Below are 20,691 nucleotides of genomic sequence, written 5' to 3' on the forward strand. Positions count from 1 at the left end.
GTGAACATAGCCCCCACTTCTATATTGCTTTAAGATACACAAAACATTTTCCTCACAACCATCCTCTAAGGCAAGTAATAAAAAATTATTATCTCCATTTACAGATGAGAAAATTGACGCCCAGGGAGGGGAAGGTCACACAGATATTGAGTACCAAAGCTAGGACCTGAGCCCAGGTCCTCGATTCCAAATCTCTGATTCTTTCCACTATACCCTGGTACCAGCAGACAAAAGGCAGCCCCCTAACTTCAGACAATAGTTCATTGCCTTCCTCTGAACTCCCCTTCCCAGAACCCTCCCCCACCCCCCCCACCCCCCGCTGTGTTATACATGGGAGATGCTCCGAGACCAAACCAATGACACATTTTGTTTATAAAGTCTCCCCATTTTGTTTTATTCCCCATGTTTTTGCAATATAGATAACAGATGACACCCCGAGTATCTGCCACTGTGCAGCAATAACCCAGCAGAGCCTTTCGAGAAATATTAATAATAGATTGTGTTGATGAGTTTGGAGAAAGTAGCAATAGACCCCCCACTGCAAGGACATTAGCACCACACGCCTAACAGAGCTTCCTTTGCAAATCAGTTGTTAAATTGGCTGCACTGATGGGTTGGCCACAATTGTCTCAGCCCCCACCACTGAACAGGCAAAGGCTGTAGAGTGCTTTGCACTAGTCCCAAATAAGCCCCTCCCTACCCCCCTCTGTATGCCCCCCTCCAACTAGGATGTTCTTGGTGACCAGGGACAGATGAACCTGGCCAATGAACTCTTGCCCAAAGAGAATTAATTTAGCCTGAATTCCAGAGATATATAGGAATTACCGTAAGAATGAACTAGGATGGGGAGAAAGGGAGAAAAGAGGATACAGTCTGGACAGCAACTGATAATTTGATTTATTTTTTTCCCCACCTGAAGGCATATAGGCATAGAATAAAATGTCTTTAAAACCTAGAGTGTTAGGGAGGGACTTTGGAATATAGAATTTTCACATAGAGAATATGGCATATTAGATCTGGAACGTACCTAACAGACATTCTAGTTCAGTCCTTTGCTTTTTACAGAAGAGAAACTGAGTAAAGGGGATGCTACAGCGTTTTCTAGGCTCCCCTTGCCCTGAGATCCCAGGACTCTGAAGGCCCCTGGCCATGGCAAGAAAAACAAGTTTGATTCCAAAGAAAATGGAGAAACAAGGTGTCCCTGTGACTTCCCCTTGGATTTGAGCAGATTCTGGAAAGGGCACAAGAAGGGATAGGAAAAGTATGTGAAGTAGGGGTTTTCAGCCTTTTTTTGTGTCTTGGAGCCATTTGGTGGTTTGATGAAACCTATGGACCCCTTCTCAGAACAGTGTTTTTAAATAATTGAAGGAAATGATGAATTTCAGTGTGAAAATAAAGATGTAATTTTTTCCCCCATCCAAGTTTATGGATGTCCTGAAATACATCTACTAGGAGTCCATGGACTCTGGGTTAACCTCTGATCTGAAGGTATAAGAAGCAGTCCAGAGAAGGAAGCAAAGGGGAGAAGGAAAAATAAGGAGAGGGGCAGATGCATTCCTGGTGAGGTTTGTGACTGACTCTGCCGGAGCAAAGGAGGCATGCACTGAGCCTGTAAGGAGGCCCCTCCCTTTCCATTCCCTATTTTTTATAGTGGAAAGAGCCTTGGATTTGGAAGAGACCTGGGTTCAAATCCCAGCTCTACCATTTGCTACCTCTGTGACCTTAAGCAATTTCCTTTTTCTTTCTGGCTTCAGTTTCCTCAACTGTAAAGTGAAGGGATTGGATTAGAAACCTTTTATTAAGGGGATTTGTTCTGTGAAGTTTGGATTCAGTCAAAGGGCCACACTTGAAGACCTAGAGGGCTACATGTGGCCTTGAAGCTGCAGGTTCCCCATCCCTGGATTAGATTAATTTCTAAAATCACTACCAGCTCTAAATCCTAGGATTTAGACAGCAGGAACCCTCCCAAAATGTGTGTATCCAATGTTTACTGCAAGTAGATCTCCTTCCATTTCTTTCATGGCCCTATTCCTTGACCCCCTTCCCTTTGGACATCCCAGGTGACAGCTTCCCCAGGTTTAGGATGCCTTCATCCCCAGCTTTGTCACCTCTGTGGGCAGACACACACGCTGTATCCTTGCCAGACATATCCTTTGCATTCCGGCTTACTGAGGAAGGGCACTCGGGTCCATGGCTACCAGTGCCTCACCCCCTGGCCCCACTACCACCTTGGGCCCAGCCACACACTTCTGGCTCAAATTACGACCTTGCCATTATGAATGCCATCGGAGCACTTCACTTTGATGACAGTTTCTGGGCTCCAGAACAGATTAGGGGAAAATTACAGCCGTAATCTGTGCTGCACAATTGCGGGGCCATAAAGAGGGATGGGAGCGGGGAGGGAAGAGCGATGGCGTTCCCAAAGGTGGCGCACCGCCGAGCAGTGCCAGGGACTTGGTAAATGAAAAATTGTTTTAATTCTCTCCTAGCAGCAATAATTTGATTCTTCATAAATTTTTCCATCAAAGTGTGGTGAGGAAGAGCGGCTGTAAAAATGCAGACATGTGACAGTGATAAAAGATAGGGGAGCAGAGTGGTCAGCTGAAGGGGGGGCAGGGAAGGCGGGGGAAGGGGTGGAGGGGTGGGATCCCACAGCCTGGCCACAGCTTGGGAGATTCCAGCATCAGCCCGCTTTCACTATGTTAGAGTTGCCTAAGTCTAAGAGCTGGAAGGGAGCTTGGGATAGATTTTTAGAGCGGGAAAAGACCTCAGGGATCATCTAGTTCAGTCCCCTTTGTTTAACAGAAGAAGAAACTGAGACCCAAAGGAAGAGAAGTGACTTACTCAAAGCCTCATAGGTAGCATCAGAACCAGGATTCATTCCAAGATCTTCTGATTTCAGTTCTGTCTGTATTCCCAGGCCTTTATTCTTAGAAATGGTATTATCTCCAAGAATAGAGATGGGGAGTTCAAGTTCAGGGCTGGCTTCTCACCCCCACTAGCCAAGGCCAGTGTCCAGCAGGGATCAGGAGCTGTGTCCCTGGTCCCCTTTAAGACTCTACTGGGTGGGGACCCACCTCCCTGCTAGACTAGATACTCTGAACTCTCACTCAACCCCTTGCTCAGTCCCCACAGCAGGACAAGTCAAGTAAGAGCCCTGGATTTGCAATTAGGAGACCCTGGTTCTAATCCTGACTCTGATGGGCACAAGTCACTTCACCTTCTCTGGACTTCAGTTTCCTCATCTGTAAAATGAGGGAGTTGGGCAAATGATCTCCAAGGTCCCTTTCCTCTTTAAAATTTTTAATCCTCCCCAGCCTCTGAGCTTAATTCAACTCAACACCCTGAGCTGAGCTTTCTCTAGCATTGGTCCTTCTTTGACTTCTATGAATGTTTCTTCTCCCACTTAGGGGGAGGTATCTGAGGATCCCACAAGATACAGGATATATAACTGGCTCTCTCTGAAACCACTATGTCTCTTCCTGCCTAGTGGTATCCTAGGACCCTTTGAGTCCCAAGCTGCCAGGTTCAGCTACCCTTAGTTCAGGTGAGCAACCCTCAGCCCTACTCCCCCACATAGTCACACAATAGCACAGATAAGCACATTTACACAGAGATATGTGAACAGATATAGACACATCTCTGTGTATGTCTTGCACATGCAGATACACACACAGAGATATACATGCACACATGCATGAATAAATACACATAGACACATACAGGCACATATGCACATGAATACATGGCACATGACACCCAAAAACATAATGTGCAAACACACATATATGTTGCTATAAGTACACAAGCACATGGGGATACACTGATATATGCATGTATAGACACATACACACATATTCATAGATACAAGTATACTCATTCATCTTGCACTAAGGCACCAACACAGGTTATTATATATAATCCAAACCCCCATCACTGACTCCACATAAGCCTTCTGGCCCAAATTCTAGCTGAGCATGGTAGCTGGAAGTCCCAATTGATAGAGAGAGGCTAGCTTTGCTGGAGACTACAAACTCATGCTTCCTGGGCAGGGAGGTGTGTGTGTGTGTGTGTGTGTGTGTGTGTGTGTGTGTGTGTGTGTGTGTGTGTGTGAAAGGGCTTTCCCTCCCAAGCTCCAAGAGATAGGAGAGCCTCTTTTTCCTTCAGGGGAAATGAGTGCTGCCTGCCTGCTTTCCCTCCACTGGCCCAGCCTTGTCTCTGTGTCCCTCCATCTGCTCTTCCCTCCCTCTGCATCGGAGGTGCTGATAACCCCTTGAATAGGAGGTGCTGATAACCCCTAGAAATAGCCCCACAGTAACTGGGGAACAAGCCACCTCGGGGAAAGGGGTGGTTAAGGCACCTGCCCCATGACTGAAGGCTGGCCAGGATAGAGCAAGGCTGAAGATCTCCCAAGGGCCAGTTGGCAAACAAGCAGTATCTGTCACCCAGCACGCTTTAAGCAGGGCACCCGCCCTCTTGCTGCCTGCCCCGAGACAAGCCTTCAGCAAACAAACCCACTGGGATCAGGTCTGCTCTCCTTAGAGCCAGCCTGTTGAGCAAATCCCTTGAACCGAACTTAACTCAAACAGCAAATTTCTCTGAGACAGCTTGGGCGCTTCCAGCTTGTAATAAATTAGTTGTAATAAAACAATTACAAACTGTTTGCCCACAAAGAGGCGGAAGCAGAGGGCCCTTTGGAAGCAGGAGGCAGGCACAGGATGAGAAGAAGCTGAGGTCCAAATAAACAGCTCTTAAGCCAGCCAGTGAGTGGGCACTCTCTAGAAGCCTGGGCCGGGGTCAGGGCAAGGAAGATGGAGATAACTGTTCTGGGGGCAGCCGTTAGTCACTGGGCTTCAAAGTCAATGCCAGATGTCACCCCTTAGGGCAGGATGGCATCCATTGCAGGGAGCTCAGAGACACTCATTGGACCATTTTCTAGCAATCACTGAAACCTGGCACCACCCTGAATACACAGCCTCCCTGGCCATCCTCTCTAGTACTGGTTGCACCCTCATTGATTCCCTCTGTTCATTGATTGAGGCAGGAGAGTTAGAACACCCTTTGCTCCCCATTGCCACTTCCAGATTCTCCTCTTACTGCCATCACCTTTCTTCCTTTGAGCTTCATGCTATTCATATCTACCACCCAGTAAAACTCCTGGTAGCCGTTGCCTACAGAGCTTTAGGTCACTTCCTTTCCTTCCTCAACAAGTCTATACTTGGCTCACAATTTTTCTGTCCTCCCCAACTCTTGCCTTCTTCCTAGAGGACTTCAACCTACTTATTGACTCTCTCTCAAATACCCTCCATACCTGGTTCCTCAGCCCACTCACTTCCCATGAGCTACTTTTCGACCACATCTCAGTCACACACAAAGATCATACCCTTGATCTTGTCATTACCCACAAATGCACCACCTCCATGTTCAAGAATTCTGAAATCTCCTCCTTTGACCATAACCTATTGGTTTTCTACCTCTCACTTTGCCTTCTCTCACCAATCCCTATTCTTTGTTGACACCTTACTCTTCAGTCTCTCGACACTTCAGTTCTTTACTAGGCCATTTCTTCTCAGTGGCCACTTTCTCCTGTTTTCCCCATCTTGACCCTTTGGTAAACTAGTTCAGTTCCACACTGTCCTTCTCTCTTGAGTTCCTGGCCCCCTTCTCATATCACTAATTACAACCTGCCAAGCTTTAGCCTTGGATCACTCCTACCATCAGCTGCCTTTGCTCCTACACATGTGCTGCTGAATGAAGATCGAGAAAACCCCACACAACCATTCTGACTGAGCCCTCTACAAATCTGTGTTACACAACCTCACCTGGGTCCTCCCTGCTGCTTCTACATCACATTTATCAGTTTATTTTCATCCTTCCTCAAACCTCCCATAATTCCCCCTCCTCCTCCTTTCTCAGCCAAGAACCTTGTCTCATATTTTACAGAAAAAATTAGGCCATTCATCCTGAGCTCCCCTGCTCTCCTCTTCCTCATCTTATCGCTCAGCCATCTCTCTTTTGCCACTATCTCTTCTTTCATCTGTATCTCACGTGATGAGGTGGCCTTACTCCTTACCAAGACTAATACCTCTACCTACACAAGTGATCCCATTCCATCCTGTCTCTTCCAACAGATTGCCCCATCTGTCATCCTCATTCTATCCCTTTTCTTCCTGTTTAATGGCTCCTTCCCTACTGTCTAGAAACATGTCTATGTCTACCCCATCCTGAAAAAATCCTCACTTGATCCTACCATGGTTTATATGTCTTCTGCCATTTGTAGCTAAACTCTTTGAAAAAGGCCACATTTACAATAGGTGCCTCCACTTTCTCTCCTCTCACTCCTTTCTTGATCTGGCTGCTGACCTCACCATTCCACTGAAATGACTCTCTCCAAAATTACCAATTATCTCTTAATTGACAAACCTAATGGCCCTTTCTCAATCTTCTTTCTTCTTGACCTCTCTGCAACCTTTGACACTATTGATCCCCCTCTTCTCCTTGATAATCTCCTTTCACTAGGTTTTCAGAACACCACTCTCTCCTGATTCTCTGCTTACCTATCTGACTACCCCTTCTCAGTTTCCTTTGATGAATCCTCGTACAGGTCATGCCCTCAAATTGTAGGTGTCCCAGAGGATTCTCTTTTGGGCTGTCTTTTCTCTCCCTCTGTATTTCTTTACTTGGTGATCTCAGCAGCAGCCTTGGATTCAATTGCCATTTAGGTGCTGATCATTTTCAAATCTACCTATCCTGCCCTAACCTCTCTGCTGATCTCCAGTCCCACATCTCCAACAACCTTTCAGACACCTTGAACTGGATGTCCAGTAGACATTTTGAACTCAAAATGTGCAAAACTGAACTCATTTTCTCAAACCCCCCCTTCCCCTTCCTACCTTCCCTATTACTGTAGGAGGCAACGCCATCCTCCCAGTTCCTCAGGCTCACAACCCATCTCGCCACTCCTCCCGTCCCCATATCCAAGCTGTTGCCAGGACCTGCTGATCTTACCTTTGCAGCATCTCTCATAAATGCCCCCTTCTCTCCTCTGACCCTGCCCCACTGGAGTGCAGGTCCTCATCACCTCACACCTGGATTATTGCCATGGCCTGTTAGTGGCTCTGCCTGCCTCAAGTCTCTCCCCACTCCAGGCCATCCTCCATTCAGTCACTAAAGTGATTTTCCTAAAATCACCTCCTCCCTCCTCCAACTCAATATAACTCCTGTGGTTTCCTATTACCTCCAGGAACAAATACAAAATGCTGTTTTGGCATTCAAAGCCCTTCATATCCTAGTTTCCTTCTATATTTCCAGTCTTCTTATACCTTACTTCCCAACATGTCCTCTTCCATCCAATGTCACTGGCCTCCTGGCTGTTTCACAAACATCTCTCCATCTCTCAGCTCCTCACATTTTCTCTGGTTGGCCTCCATGTGTGAAACACTCTCCCTTTTCCACTCTGACTACTGAACTACCTGACTTCCTTTAAGTCCCAACTAAAAGCCCACCTCCTACAGGAAGCCTTCCCTAACCCCTCTAAATTCCAATGCTTTCCCTCTTTTAATTATTTCCTATTTATCCTGTATAGAACTTGTTTTGTATATATTTGTTTGCATGTTGTCTCCTTCATTGAACTCCTTTAGGGCAGAGACTGCTTTTTGCCTTTTTATATCCCCAGCACTTAGCACAGTGCTTGGCATATAGAAGGTGTTTAATAAATGTTCATTGACTGACTGCCTATTGAGTTCCTACTATATGCTAGGCGCTGTGCTAAATGCTTTACAAATATTATCTTAACCTTCACAACAACCCTGGGAGGTAGGTGCTATTATTATCCCTATTTTACAGTAGAAGAAACTGAGTCAGACAAAGGTTGAGACATTTGCTTAAGGTCACATAGCTTGTAAGTGTCTGAGGCCAGATTTGAACTCAAGTCTTCCTAACTCCAGGCCCAGTGCTCTATCTGCTGCATCATGACATGTGTGGGTAAAGGGGTGGGGTTCAGACCCTGAGTTGAGGGGCTTCCCTGGCCTTGGGCCAGATCCATGAATCCCTGTCCCACTCTTGCAATGGAACATTCCCAAACAAGCTTGGAACAGCAGAAAAGAATTATTAAAAATAAGCTTTGTTGATGCCTTTTGTTCTTATATCACAGTCATTTCCAGAAATCTTTCCTCCCTCTTGTCCTTAAAATGTGACACCTGTGTTCTCCCTCGTAACAAAGAAAAAGACCTTCCATGATAACTGCACCTGAGAGTGTATGCACCATCCCGTCCCAGTAGTTTCATGCCTCTTTTCTAGGAAGGAGGAGGCACAAACAACTTCTTTATGGGCACTAGCATCCTTGCTGTTTTCTTCCATGTCCTTCCTTTCATCTGCCGTCTTAGCTCCTGCATGAGGCTAAGGCAGGGTAACCTACCCATTGCTGATGCTCAGAGGTTTTAGAGGGTAGGAAATTTTTCTCACTTATCTCTCAGCTCACAGTGACCCTGAGGCAAGTCCCTGGGGGCCTCCCTGGGTCCTACTACCTAGTGAACAGAACAATGGAATGAGAGACAGGAGACCTGGGTTCCAATCCTGGCTGAATCCTACTTCCTAGATATGTAACCTTGGACAGGCCATTCCCATCCTTGGGCTTCAGTTTTCTTACCTGTTAAATGATGGGTTTAGATTAGATAATCCCTAAGGTCCCTTCCAACTCTAATAATAGGTAAAAAGGCCATAGCTCAGGAAACAAAGACCTTTCTACCTTGGATCAGGATCCAAGAGGCCCATGGGGCAGATTCCTTATATCCCCATATGTATTACATACATATATAGAGAGAGATCATTCATATTATATATGTGTGTGTATGTGTGTGAGTACATATATAGGTCCCTTTCTTCACAGAGCAGAGGGAAGGGGAAGGGAATGAGCATTTATTATGCACCTACTATGTGCCAGGCACTGTATTAAGTACTTTACAAATATTATCTCATTTGAGTGGATGAGGTTTCTATTATAGGACAGATAGATCAAGGCTCCAGGGTATATTGAGGGGTGGCCTCTGTAGGGGTAGAGTTTGAAGTAGGGGGCCCTATGAGTATACCCACCCTGGTCCCTTAGCAACCACCCCCAACCACTGCAGCCAAGGGCTCTGTCCCACTTAACAGGGTGGAGAGATCCACCCTGTGTCTGAAGTCTTCCTGTCCCCCCTACCCCCCAACAGACTTTTTGCAGCCAAGTGCAGCGGCTGCATGGAGAAGATTGCACCCACGGAGTTCGTCATGCGGGCCCTCGAGTGTGTGTACCACCTCAGCTGCTTCTGCTGCTGCGTGTGCGAGAGGCAGCTTCGGAAGGGCGATGAATTCGTGCTCAAGGAGGGCCAGCTGCTCTGCAAGAGCGACTACGAGAAAGAGAAAGACTTGCTCAGCTCTGTGAGCCCGGATGAGTCAGACTCTGGTGAGTTCCCAGCCTTCTACCTCTGGGAAGAGCCGTGGCCTGGTGGGGGTGGAGAGGATCAGTGGGCAGGGAGAGGGTCAGGGGGCAGGGAGAGGATCAGTCTTGGGAGGAGGGAGGACAGGCCTACCAAGAGGAGGTAGCCTTGAACACCTCAGAGCCCACTGCCTGGGGGTGCTTCAGACCTTCCAGGGCTGAGGTCCTGTCCCCCAGCCTGGTCCTCCATTACTCTCAAACCCAGTGACTCAGATTGTTCGCAGGCCACATACCTAGGAGAACTACTCTGAGGCCTGGCTAGCCCCTTCAAATCACTTCCAGGATATAACAGAGATTTTTTTCTCGTTGAAAAACCCATTGTCAGATTCCTCGCTCTCATGACCTCATAGTGAGTGCCATGGGAGGGTAACATGCCCCTCAATATAGCACTCCAGGCCCTGTGGTCCAGTAGTTAGTCCCTTGTTGTTCAATCATTCAGTCTGACTGTTCATGACCCCGTGGACCGTAGCACACCAATACTGTCCGTGAGGTTTTCTTGGCAAAGATACTGTAGTGGTTTGCCATTTACTTCTCCAATTCCATCCCTATTGGTGAGCTAATGATGGGCTTGGGAGAAAAAGGACTTCCCTCTCTTTTGGTTAGAGGCCCAACCATTAAGGGACCTGTCACTGGCCATGGAACAGCACAAAGCTGACTGCCTCTCATCAGGGCTAGTTCCCCTGACTGCTGCCTTGGTCAGATCATATTTGGAATGCTGTGTCCATTTGGGGGGCAATACACTTTTGGAAGAGTACTGACAAACTGAGGCAGCAGTCAGGATGTGGTTGCTCCAGCCTCTCAGCTGGTTGAAAGAACTGGGAATGTTTTGCCTAGATAAGGAGAAACATAGGAGAAACACAATTTTAAGTATTTTCAAGACAGTCAAGGAAATTAGCTCCTTTATAAAAAGATTTCACTTCACATTAAGAATATTCTGATAATGAAAGCTACCCAACATTAGAACTGGCTTTATTGTGGGGTGGTGAGTTCCCTATCAACAAAGATCTTTAAATTTTGTTTCAGTGGCACAATAGTGGGTACCTGTATTGGTTGGGGGAGAGGGAGTTGAAGGGGCATTGGATAAGAGGCCCTGTAGAGCCCTTCCACCTTGGGAGTCTGAGGCTTGTGGAGGCGACACGCAGCACAATAGGAGGAAAATTATAGAGCTGAGCAAAGGGAAGTACAGAGCAATGTGAGACACATCAGCTGTCTTGGTTCTCCAGGAGCTCAGAGTATGTAAAGAAGTGATGAGGGGGAGGGCTAATTGAAGACTTCCCAATAAAGGTGGACCTGCAGCTTTGGTTTAAATCAATTGAGGGGTGTAATGTGCCAGGTTGCAGAAAGAAAGCTGCTCTCTACTAACATCAGAGGTTCATATGTGGACAGATTGAGGGTGGGGAATAGGAGAAATCCTGAGCCAACTCTCAAAGAGATCAATTCTACATGCAAAAAGGGGGAGGGGAGCAGAAGCTGCCTGAGCATATGTTCCTCTCTAACATATCTACTCAAAACAGCAAGAGTATTGGCTCAAGACCCAGCTTGGTGACTTATTTGGACAGGTTATTTCTCTGGACTTCAGTTTTCTCATCTGTAAACCGAGTCAAACTATTTGACCTCTTTTTTGTTGCTGTTCATTCATGTCCAACTCTTTATGACCATTTGGGGTTTTCTTGACAAATATCCTTGAGTATTTTGCCATTTCCTTCTCTAGCTTGTTTTACAGATGAGGAAACTGAGATTAAGTGATTTGCCCAGGGTCACACAGCTAATAAGTGTCTGAAGCCAGATTTGAACTCAGACGTTGAGTCCTTCTGACTCCAGAACAGGTGCTCTATCCACTACACCATCTAGCTGCCCATATGACCCCTAAGTCACTTTCCAGTGAAACCCAAGACCTGGGTAAAGTCTCATATCCACTGTTTACTATCTGTATGACTTCAGTTAAGTAACTTAAGGTGCTTGAACCTTGGTTTCCTCTATAAAACTGGGACAATAAATTTGCCCCACCAATCTCCCAAAGTTGTGAAGATCAAGTGAGGTCATGGATGTGAAGCGCTTTGTAGATTGTAAGGGGCTATATAAATGAAAATGATCATTGTTATATTGGTCATATTAATCCCTGGCTCCAGACCTGGCCATTACTACTGCTAGCCCCGAGAAGGAACCTAGGAAACAGAGATACTGATACTAATACCCAGCCCCTCTTTCCCTTCCCCACCCTCCAAAGTCTAGGTTCTATGCTCCTTAAAGTTTTTTTTTTAATATATATATGGGACCATAGATAATCAATAATAGGTTCTCTTCCTTTAAGGTTTTCAGAGCACTTCCCTCACTACAACCCTGTGAAGTAGGCAGGCCTTGGCTTTACAGGAGAGGCTATGGAGCTTCAGAGAGGGCTTATGACTTGTCAGCAGTCATTCGGCCAGGAAGTGTTGGAGCCAAGACTCAAACCCCTATTTCCTGAAGCTGAGCCTAGTGTTCTATCCACTAAACCATGATTTGGAAAGAACATACAATATCGGTGTCCATGTCATAGGTGCATGTGTATCAGTGTCCTTCTGGACTGTGTGTGCCCACAGGGGTAAGAAGAATCTCTCATCTCTCTGTTTCCGCCCCCCCCCCCCCCCCCCCCGAAGGAGCCCAGGTTCTGAGTCTTAGTTGTTCTGCTTCTGGCATTGTCTCTTCTCACTTACACAGACCCTACCCTAGCTCAGGCCCTTGTCACCTCTTGCCTAAAGTATTATCACAGCCTCCTAATTGGTCTCTCTGCTTCCTTGCTGCCTTCTCCAAATGCACTGAAACAAGCTAATAAAATAGCTTCCTAAAATATGGGTTACAACACGTCACTGATCTGCTCAAAAGTCTTTAGTGGCTCCCTATTACTTCTAGTATAAAATATAAACTCTTCAACCTGATATCTAAATCCCTCCACAATCTGGCTCCTGCTTCCCTTTCCAGATCATTTCATATTATTCTCCTTCACACATTCTATGTTGCATTTAAACTGGCTTCAATACTTCCTTACTCAGTATTCCATTTCCTATCTCAGTACCTTTGCACAGGCTGTTCCCCATGCCTGGAATGCAGTTGATATTGTAGCTGACATCCTCTGCTCTCACTCTAACCCCAAGAGAATACATAATACTTGAGGCAAGAATTATTGAATTGTTTTGTTTTTGTATCCTAGTACCCAGGAAATTTAATAAATATTGACTTAATTGCGTGTGGTGGGAGGGTAGAGATGAAGGACATGTATTTTAAAGCGGGTTTTTGCCCAGGATATCCCACATTTCTCAATTCGCTTCAATTCCCTGCCCTTCCCCACCCCCACCCACCTCCAATACCAGGCTATATTCTTCATTTTCTTTTTTTAAGCCACTCCCACATCTCTGTCTGCTGGAAATTGGCCCCAGAGATGCTCTCCACTCTCATCATGGACTAACATAAACATGTCAACTTCCCTGTTCCAGTTGAGGGCATCACTAACACAAGCTCAAAAGCCTGGGATCTTCCATCACAATCTCTTCTCCATCACCTCTTGTCAAGTCTTATCAATTCCACCACCAAAGTATGAGTTCCCTTTTCTCACCTTGCACTGCTACCACCCTAGTTCAGGCCCTCATCACTTCTCATCTGAGCTATTGTAATCCATTCCTAACTGAAAGCCCAGCCTCTAGTCTCTTCCCTCCAATGCACCTACAGATGCATTTCCTGTTGTATAGGCCTGAACACATCTCTCTTTTGCTCACAAATATTCGGCAATTCCCTATTAGGATCACAAATACCTAGAGCTAGATACCTAGAGGTTAGCTCATCCAACACCCTCATTTTCCAGATAAAGAGCCTGGTCCAGAAAAAATGTGCCCAAGGTCACACAAGTAGCAGATGACAGAACTCTAAATTGGGGTCCTAGTTCAGCACTCTTTCCATTAGCGAATAAAACAAAAACTCCTTAATTTGGCATTCAGGGTACTTCATGATTTGCCGCTTTATGAGTCTTCCCTCCTACTGTCTGCCTCCACACACTCTGTGCTCCAGCCACATTGAACTGTTGGCTATCCTTCTCATTTTCTGGCATCCTTGATTTTGCTCACATTTCTCACTCTGCCCCAAATCTCTCTCTGTCCTATCTTCCCTTCAATGCCCAGCTCAAATGTCATTTCCTCCATGAAACAGAATGCTTAACACAGTGCCCGGCACATAGTAAATGCTTAATAAATGTTTATTGATTGATTTAAACTTGTTCTGTTATCCTCAGCTGTAAATTTATGTGTATGAGTATATATGTGGGTTTCTGTATTGATGTGTGTTCAAATATGTATGTGTATATATGAGTGAGGGATAGTTAGTCAATAAACATTTATTAAGCATCTCTTATGTGCCAGGTGGGGCAGCTAGGTGGATAGAGCACAGGGCCTGGAGTTAGGAAGACCTAAGTTCAAATCTGGCCTCAGATGCTTACTAGCTGTATGATCCTAGGCAAGTCACTTAACCCTGTTTACCTCAGTTTCCTCATCTGTAAAATAAGCTGGAGACAGAAATGGCAAACCACTCCAGCATCTTTGCCAAGAAAACCCCAAATGGGGTCACAAAGAGTCAGACATGACTGAAATGACTGAACAATAACAACAACAACATGTGGCAGGCACTGTGATACAAATATGAAAAACACAAAGTCCCTGCCCTTAAGGAGCTTACTATCTAATAGGGGAAGACAAAACATAAAATGCTCAAAGAGGTGGGGTGGGAGAGAAGATGGTACCCAATGGTGAATCATGAAGGAGATGTCAATCAGAGAAGTCTCAAAATAGCATATCCAGGTGAGAAATGGGGAGATGTCTGAACTGGGCTTTCACCTTAAATGGAGGTTTGGAGTTCATAGCCTCACCCTCCAATCAGAGGCAGAAGATGATGATGAGGTGGAGTAGCAAGGAGATGAGATCTTACAGGATGGTGAGATTTTCCCAATAATGGAGCTTCCTGGGGCATGTTGGCAAAATCAGAGAAGTCCCAGAGTGGTCCAGCCAGGTGAGAAATATATGACAGTATAGATGTGTATATTATACATGTGTACATGGATGGATGGATGGATGTACATGGATGTATGAATATGCATTGGGTATATTTGTGTTATGACACAGTAAGTTATAGATGATAGATAAAAACTTGATCTTGTAAGGAGAGAGTTTCTGACAATCACAGGTCCTTGATGTATTGACATTATTTGTGCAAATGAATTTATGTGTTTATGTGTATATGAGTGGGTCTTCTCTGTCAAACATCTACTCCTTTAGATCCTTCACAGAAGCCCTTGTGGCTTCCCCTGGAGTATCTTGGTCTCTGACCCTGGTATTGGGGGTAGGGGTGGGGAGTAGCTGAGCTTAGCCCTCGAGGGGAAAGGGGACACCATGACATACTGGTGTAGTGGGAAGAGCCTTGGTGCTGAGTTTAAGTTCTGCCCCTGATGCTTCATAGTTATGTGACCATGGGCAAACCAATTCTTCTATTGGAGCCTCAGTTTTCCCATCTGTAAAATGTGGATAATATGTTTGTGCTCCTGTCTTCCATATAGTGGTTGTGAGGAGAGTGTTTTGTGAGGCACTGGAAAAAATGGGAATTAGAGTTATTGTTAATACTTTCCTCCACTCCCCATCTCAGATGGAAAAATAAACTCAGATAGGAGAAGCAGAATGACCAATGGGAGCCACTGTCTGAGGGGACCAGGGAGTTGACTCTGAAGCTATATCTAGGACTATGATGGCTTATTAGAATGGACCTCTGCCTGTCTTTTCCTACTCCTCGATGGCCTCAAAGGCCCCTAACTATGTCCCCAATGTGTTGCCCACAGTGAAAAGCGATGAGGAGGATGGTGATGTGAAGCCAGCCAAAGGCCAGGGCGGCCAGGGCAAAGGCAGTGATGATGGGAAGGACCCGAGGAGGCCGAAGCGGCCCCGTACCATCCTCACCACACAGCAGAGGAGAGCGTTCAAGGCCTCCTTCGAGGTTTCCTCCAAGCCCTGTCGAAAGGTGAGGCCTCTCAGGTACCTCTGCTAGGCCAGTAACAGAGACTACCTCTTCCTTCCTGGTCATACTCCCTTCCATCCTGACCTGGGAGAGTTCTAAGTATTACCTGTCCCTCCCTCTCCAAGGGACCCTCGAAAGACCCCTGGTGTCCTTGGCCTGGAGAGGCCTAGAAGTTGACTCTCTCTTGTTGCCTAATCAAGGTGAGGCAGTCGTGAACATGAGGTCAGGAGACGTGGGTTTGAATCCTGACTCAGACATAACAGACTTTAATTAGGCAAATCCAAAAATAGAATAGGCTGCCTAAGATAGGAATGGCTTCTCCGTGCCTGGAGGTCTTCAGACGCGTCTGTAAGGAATATTGTATAGAAGATTCATGCTGAGGTATGGGTTGAATGAGATGCCCTCTGAGCAAGGATGTGGGGTTCTAAAGAAGGGGAGGTCCGATCACTGTCTTCAAATATTTGAAGGATTGTTATGGGGAAGATGGATGAGATTTGTTTTGTTTGTCCCAAGAGGGCAGGAGATACGCCCCTCCAACTAGGGGAATATCCCACCTGATAGGAGGATTGAAGTCCTGGATGCCTTCCTAAGGCCGGATTTCTAGATCTCTTTCCAGATGAAGGTTTATTTCTAGTGAGAGCGGCTGAGTCAGCTTGGGGCCATTCTGGGAGTAAAAGATAGCTTGGGTTGGGGGATAGAGGAAGCTGATTGGGGCTTCCTTTCTCCCTGAGCAGGTCAGAGAGACGCTTGCTGCTGAAACAGGGCTCAGCGTCCGCGTGGTCCAGGTCTGGTTCCAGAACCAGAGAGCCAAGGTGAGTAAGCAACCATTTCATTTTTATTTCCCACTCCCCTACCACTTCTCCCCTCTTGTTCTACCTACTTCCCCCTCCAGCAGCCAGGGCCAGGGGGGAGTTGGGTGGGGGATGTATCTCCACTGATATGGCCTGTCTTCCTTTTGTGCAGATGAAGAAGCTGGCGAGAAGGCACCAGCAGCAGCAGGAGCAGCAGAACTCACAGCGGCTGGGGCAAGGTGTGTGTGTGTGTGTGTGTGTGTGGTCTCTCAGTACTGCAGGGATAAGGGGACCATGGTGTAAGGTTATGCCAAGCCAAGCAGAGGTCTCTTCTGTTGGGAAAAAAATGGAGGCTGAGGGGTGACATGATCTGAATGTATACATTTATCAAGGACCCTGTTTTCCTGAACCTCAGTCCCTAGAAACAGGAAGACAAATTGCAGGTCAGTTCTGCCCAGCTTACAGTGCGCTCAGCAGCACCTTTCCTGAAAGGTGGAATGCACTGAGAATATTAGGAAGCTTAAAAGATAAGTGAGACTCCTGAATACACAATAGCTGCCTATTAAAGAGTGTTAAGGGTGTTTAGGACCTAGCCCTGACTTTAGAAGTGAACATAAGATTTAAGGACTTAATGCTGGAAGGAATGCTAGAAATCATATAATCCCAGGGTTCTTAACCCAGGGTCTGTGAACTTGTTTTAAAAAATGTTTTTTAAATGATTTTTTAATATTTTTAATTATTTTTATTATTTATAGTATTACTTGTATTAATTTTAAATAATCCTTTGCATTTTATTTTGTGCATTTAAAAACATTATTAAAAGAAGGAGGCCCATAGGCTTTATCAGACTGTCAAAGAAGGGATCATATAAAAAAGATTGAGAATCCATGGTCTCATCCAACACTATTCCCCCATTTTATAATATGAAGGAAATGGAGCCCGGAGAAGGGAAAGAACTTGCCCATGGTCCCATAGCTAGTAAGTAGCAAAGCTAGAATTTGAACCCAGATCCTTAGGGTTCAAACCCACTGCTCTTTGTCCTTTCCTTTCCTGTGGTATCCAGACTTGAGGCTAGGATGGATGTTTTGGTGTTCTCTGGTGGGAGGAGGGGAGAGGTCTGTAGAGTGGTCCACACTATCAAGGCTTGAAGAATGGGCTAAATCTGATAAAGTAAATTTAATCAGGATAAATGTAAAAACCTACACTTGGGTTCAAGTAATCAACTACCTAAGTATGGGAGGGAGGGGAGGGGAGGGGCAATATTTTCCTTAAAAAAGATCTGGGAGTTTTAATGAATTGCAAGCTTACTAATAAGTCAGTAGTATAACTTAGCAGCTAACAAAGCTTCTATGACAGGCTGCCTTAACAGAGATGGAGGTAAGGGTAGGGAATTGGTAATGTCCAGAAGGAGGGAAAGGAAAGTCTTCTGCCCTGGGTTAGGCCATATCTGGAGTATTGCGTTCCATGCTGGGTGTCACATTTTAGAAAGGACATTGACTATCTAGATCAAGAGTAGGAAACCTGCGGCCTTGAGGCCACATGTGACCTTCTGGGTCCTTGGGTATGGCCTTTTGATTGAGTTCAAGTTTTACAGAACAAATCCTTTCATTAAGGGGATTTGTTCCGTGAAGTTTGGATTCAGTCAAAGGACTGCATTGTTAAGGGGATTTGTTCTGTGAAGTTTGGATTCAGTCAAAGGGCTGCACTTGAGGACCTAGAGGGCCACATATGGCCTCAAGGCCACAGGTTCCTTACTCCTGATCTAGAGCATGTCCAGAAGAGGTTGACAGGATTGGAGACTGTACCACATGAGAATTAGTTAGTGGGGGATGTTTTGCCTAGAAAAGAGAAGACCTATAAGGAACTTAGAGGTTTCTTTAGTTAGCTGAAGGGCTTTCATACGAAAGAGAGATTAGACTCCTCCTTGATCCCAGAGAGCAGAACTAGGGCCAATGGGCAGAAATTGTAAAGATGAATTTAGGCTCCAAATAAGGAAAAATAACCAACTAGAATTATCCAAAGGATCCTTGGGAGCCAATGAGTTCTCCACCTCTGAGAAATCTTCAAGTGAAGGCTGGATAGATCTTTGTCAGAGTTGACATAGAGGGCATTTTTGTTTAAGTACAGATTAAACTAATAGATGCCCTCTCAGATGCCTTTCACCTCTGAGATTCTGTGTCCCCAGGGTCGAGGCACAGGGAACCTCTTCCTTGTTAAACAGTTCTGGGAAAGGAGCTGAAGCTCTTGTCTGAAATGGGGTTATGTATCTCTAGAATCGAGGGGCATGTTGGATTGCTTTCATGGGAATGATCACGAATGGTGGTGTCTTTGTTCTCCCTGAATTAAACCCTTAAGACAGGGTCCTGGGATCAGAACTTCATCAATCAATCAATAATAATAATAATAAATGCTTATTATGTGTCAGGCAATGAAGACAAAAGTGAAATATCCCTGCCTCCAATCAACTTATAATCTGTTTAAATGCCTAAGTATTCTTCCCTGCTTTCTTGCCGACAATGAGTTTCATCATCTCTGCCTGGTCCCTGTGGTTCTTGCACAGCCCTGAGTATGTGTTTGGGGGAGGGGTGGAAGTGAAGGACCTTCTCATGTCTCTACAGAAGTCCTGTCTAATCGAATGGAAGGAATGATGGCATCATACACACCACTGGCCCCACCCCAACAGCCCATTGTTGCCATGGAACAGAGTACCTACGGTAGCAGTGACCCTTTCCAGCAGGGCCTCACGCCTCCTCAAATGCCAGGTGACCACATGAACCCCTATGGTAAGCCACCAGCCCCACTGCCCTGTGGCCCCAGGGTACCCCAGCCCCTCCCAGTAGGGTCCCAGGCCCCATGTCCCCTGTCCTCCATATCCTGGGCTCCTGGTCCCCCACCAGGGCCCCAGAGGCCATGTTTCTGATCTCCCTTAGGGCCTCCCAGTCCCACATCCCTTCATTCCCCATGACTCTGGCCTTATCACTAGGGTTCTCAGGCTCCATGTCTTCTAGCATCCATCCCCCCCCATCACCCACCCCTTTCTTTTGTGCCCTTATGCCCTAAACCCTTAAGGCTCTGGGCCCCCATACCCCTCCTTTTTGGCCCTTCCGCCTTGAGTCCCCAGCCTCTCTCTCTGGATCTTAAGGGGAAAGGAAAGGTGTTTGGGGAACACCCCATTTGCAGCTGTTATTGGATGGGCTGCTGATACTAGTTTCTGTAGCATCATCCTAAACTGCTCTGTAGAGATGGGGCTCAGAAAAAGAATCCCTAACCTACCTCCCTCCTTCCCTCATCCCCAGCATCATATCTCATATATTACCTGGGAGCAAAAATTAGGAAGTGCCAGGGGACCAGCCCACCCTACCTTTACCCCTACCCCAAATCAGGCCACTCCAACTCAGCAGTAAATACGTCAGACCTAGTCCATCTTCTGATAGCAGTAAAGGAACCAGGACTGGCCCTGCTCCTCACCCATTCTGTGCCCTGGCATGGGCTTTCCCTGGATCAGGCTCTGGGGGCTTCCTTGGGGCTGGAGGCTTGAACCTGGCACTTTGGAAGAGTCTTGGGAGGGACCATTGTTGGGAGGCAGCAGGGGCTTATTTCTTAGTACCACAGGTGTGCCAGAGGCCACAAGGAGATAAGAGAAAGAAAAGAGATTCATCTGGGTTTGCGGGAGGGCTCAGAGCTTCTCTCGGGGAATGTACAGGCACATGGAGACCTCTCCTAGGTCTGCTGATGTCCCTAGACCAGTTAGAAGAGATGTTACATGTTCAGGAACCTGTGGGATGGCAGGCCCTGGTCATCCTATCTTTTCCACCACCTCTGCACAGATTAAGTGGCTAGGGGCCCATGTGGTTCTATACTTGCTGGGGAGGGGTCCCTAGGGCCAAGATCCAGGGCTCTGACCCAGTGTCTGCTCCTCAGGAAACGACTCCATTTTCCACGACATTGACAGTGATACCTCCTTAACAAGTCTGAGCGACTGTTTCCTGGGCTCCTCCGACGTGGGCTCCCTCCAGGCACGAGTAGGGAACCCCATCGACAGGCTCTACTCCATGCAGAGTTCCTACTTCGCATCCTGAGAGAGAATGGAGCCCCAGGGCTGGCCGGAGGGTAGAGGAGGTGGGCAGGCCAGCCGTGCTGCCCAGACAGACTCAACAGCCATATGGTGCCCAGCCCTCCCAACTGGCCTGGCCCGTTGTGGCCAGGCCCCTCCCAGCCGCTGTGGCTCCCTGCAGCTCCTGGCCCAGCCCATGTGGCTCCCGGGGTTTCCAGCCCATCTTCTGTGGCTCCCACCTGGGCTGCCCTGAACAGGGGCACGAAGGAGCCTGGGCCCGGGGGCTTTTCTTGCCGATAGAGACCTATCGCCCTAAAGGAACCCCCAGGCAGGGCACATGGACAGACTGG

At 46.7% G+C, this 20,691-nt stretch overlaps 1 protein-coding gene across 2 annotated transcripts in view; it reads left to right on the top strand.

The window, feature by feature from the left end:
- The window catches only part of LOC114047347 (LIM homeobox transcription factor 1-beta), a 174,820-nt gene extending 154,417 nt beyond the window's left edge, over positions 1–20,403 (top strand). Inside the window, exons 3-8 of one of the 2 annotated variants that reach the window (XM_027868147.1) lie at positions 9,207–9,439; positions 15,321–15,499; positions 16,231–16,308; positions 16,460–16,526; positions 18,906–19,070; positions 20,209–20,403. In XM_027868147.1, coding sequence (XP_027723948.1) covers positions 9,207–9,439; positions 15,321–15,499; positions 16,231–16,308; positions 16,460–16,526; positions 18,906–19,070; positions 20,209–20,366 — 880 coding nt within the window. In that variant the 3' untranslated portion in view covers positions 20,367–20,403. The remainder of the gene's footprint in view (positions 1–9,206; positions 9,440–15,320; positions 15,500–16,230; positions 16,309–16,459; positions 16,527–18,905; positions 19,071–20,208) is intronic. The other variant, XM_027868148.1, reaches the window with a different exon arrangement.
- The last annotated feature ends 288 nt before the right edge of the window (positions 20,404–20,691 follow it).

This window comes from Vombatus ursinus, unplaced genomic scaffold (genome assembly GCF_900497805.2).
Source record: "Vombatus ursinus unplaced genomic scaffold, bare-nosed wombat genome assembly UNPS02014786.1, whole genome shotgun sequence".
Lineage (NCBI taxonomy): Eukaryota > Metazoa > Chordata > Mammalia > Diprotodontia > Vombatidae > Vombatus > Vombatus ursinus.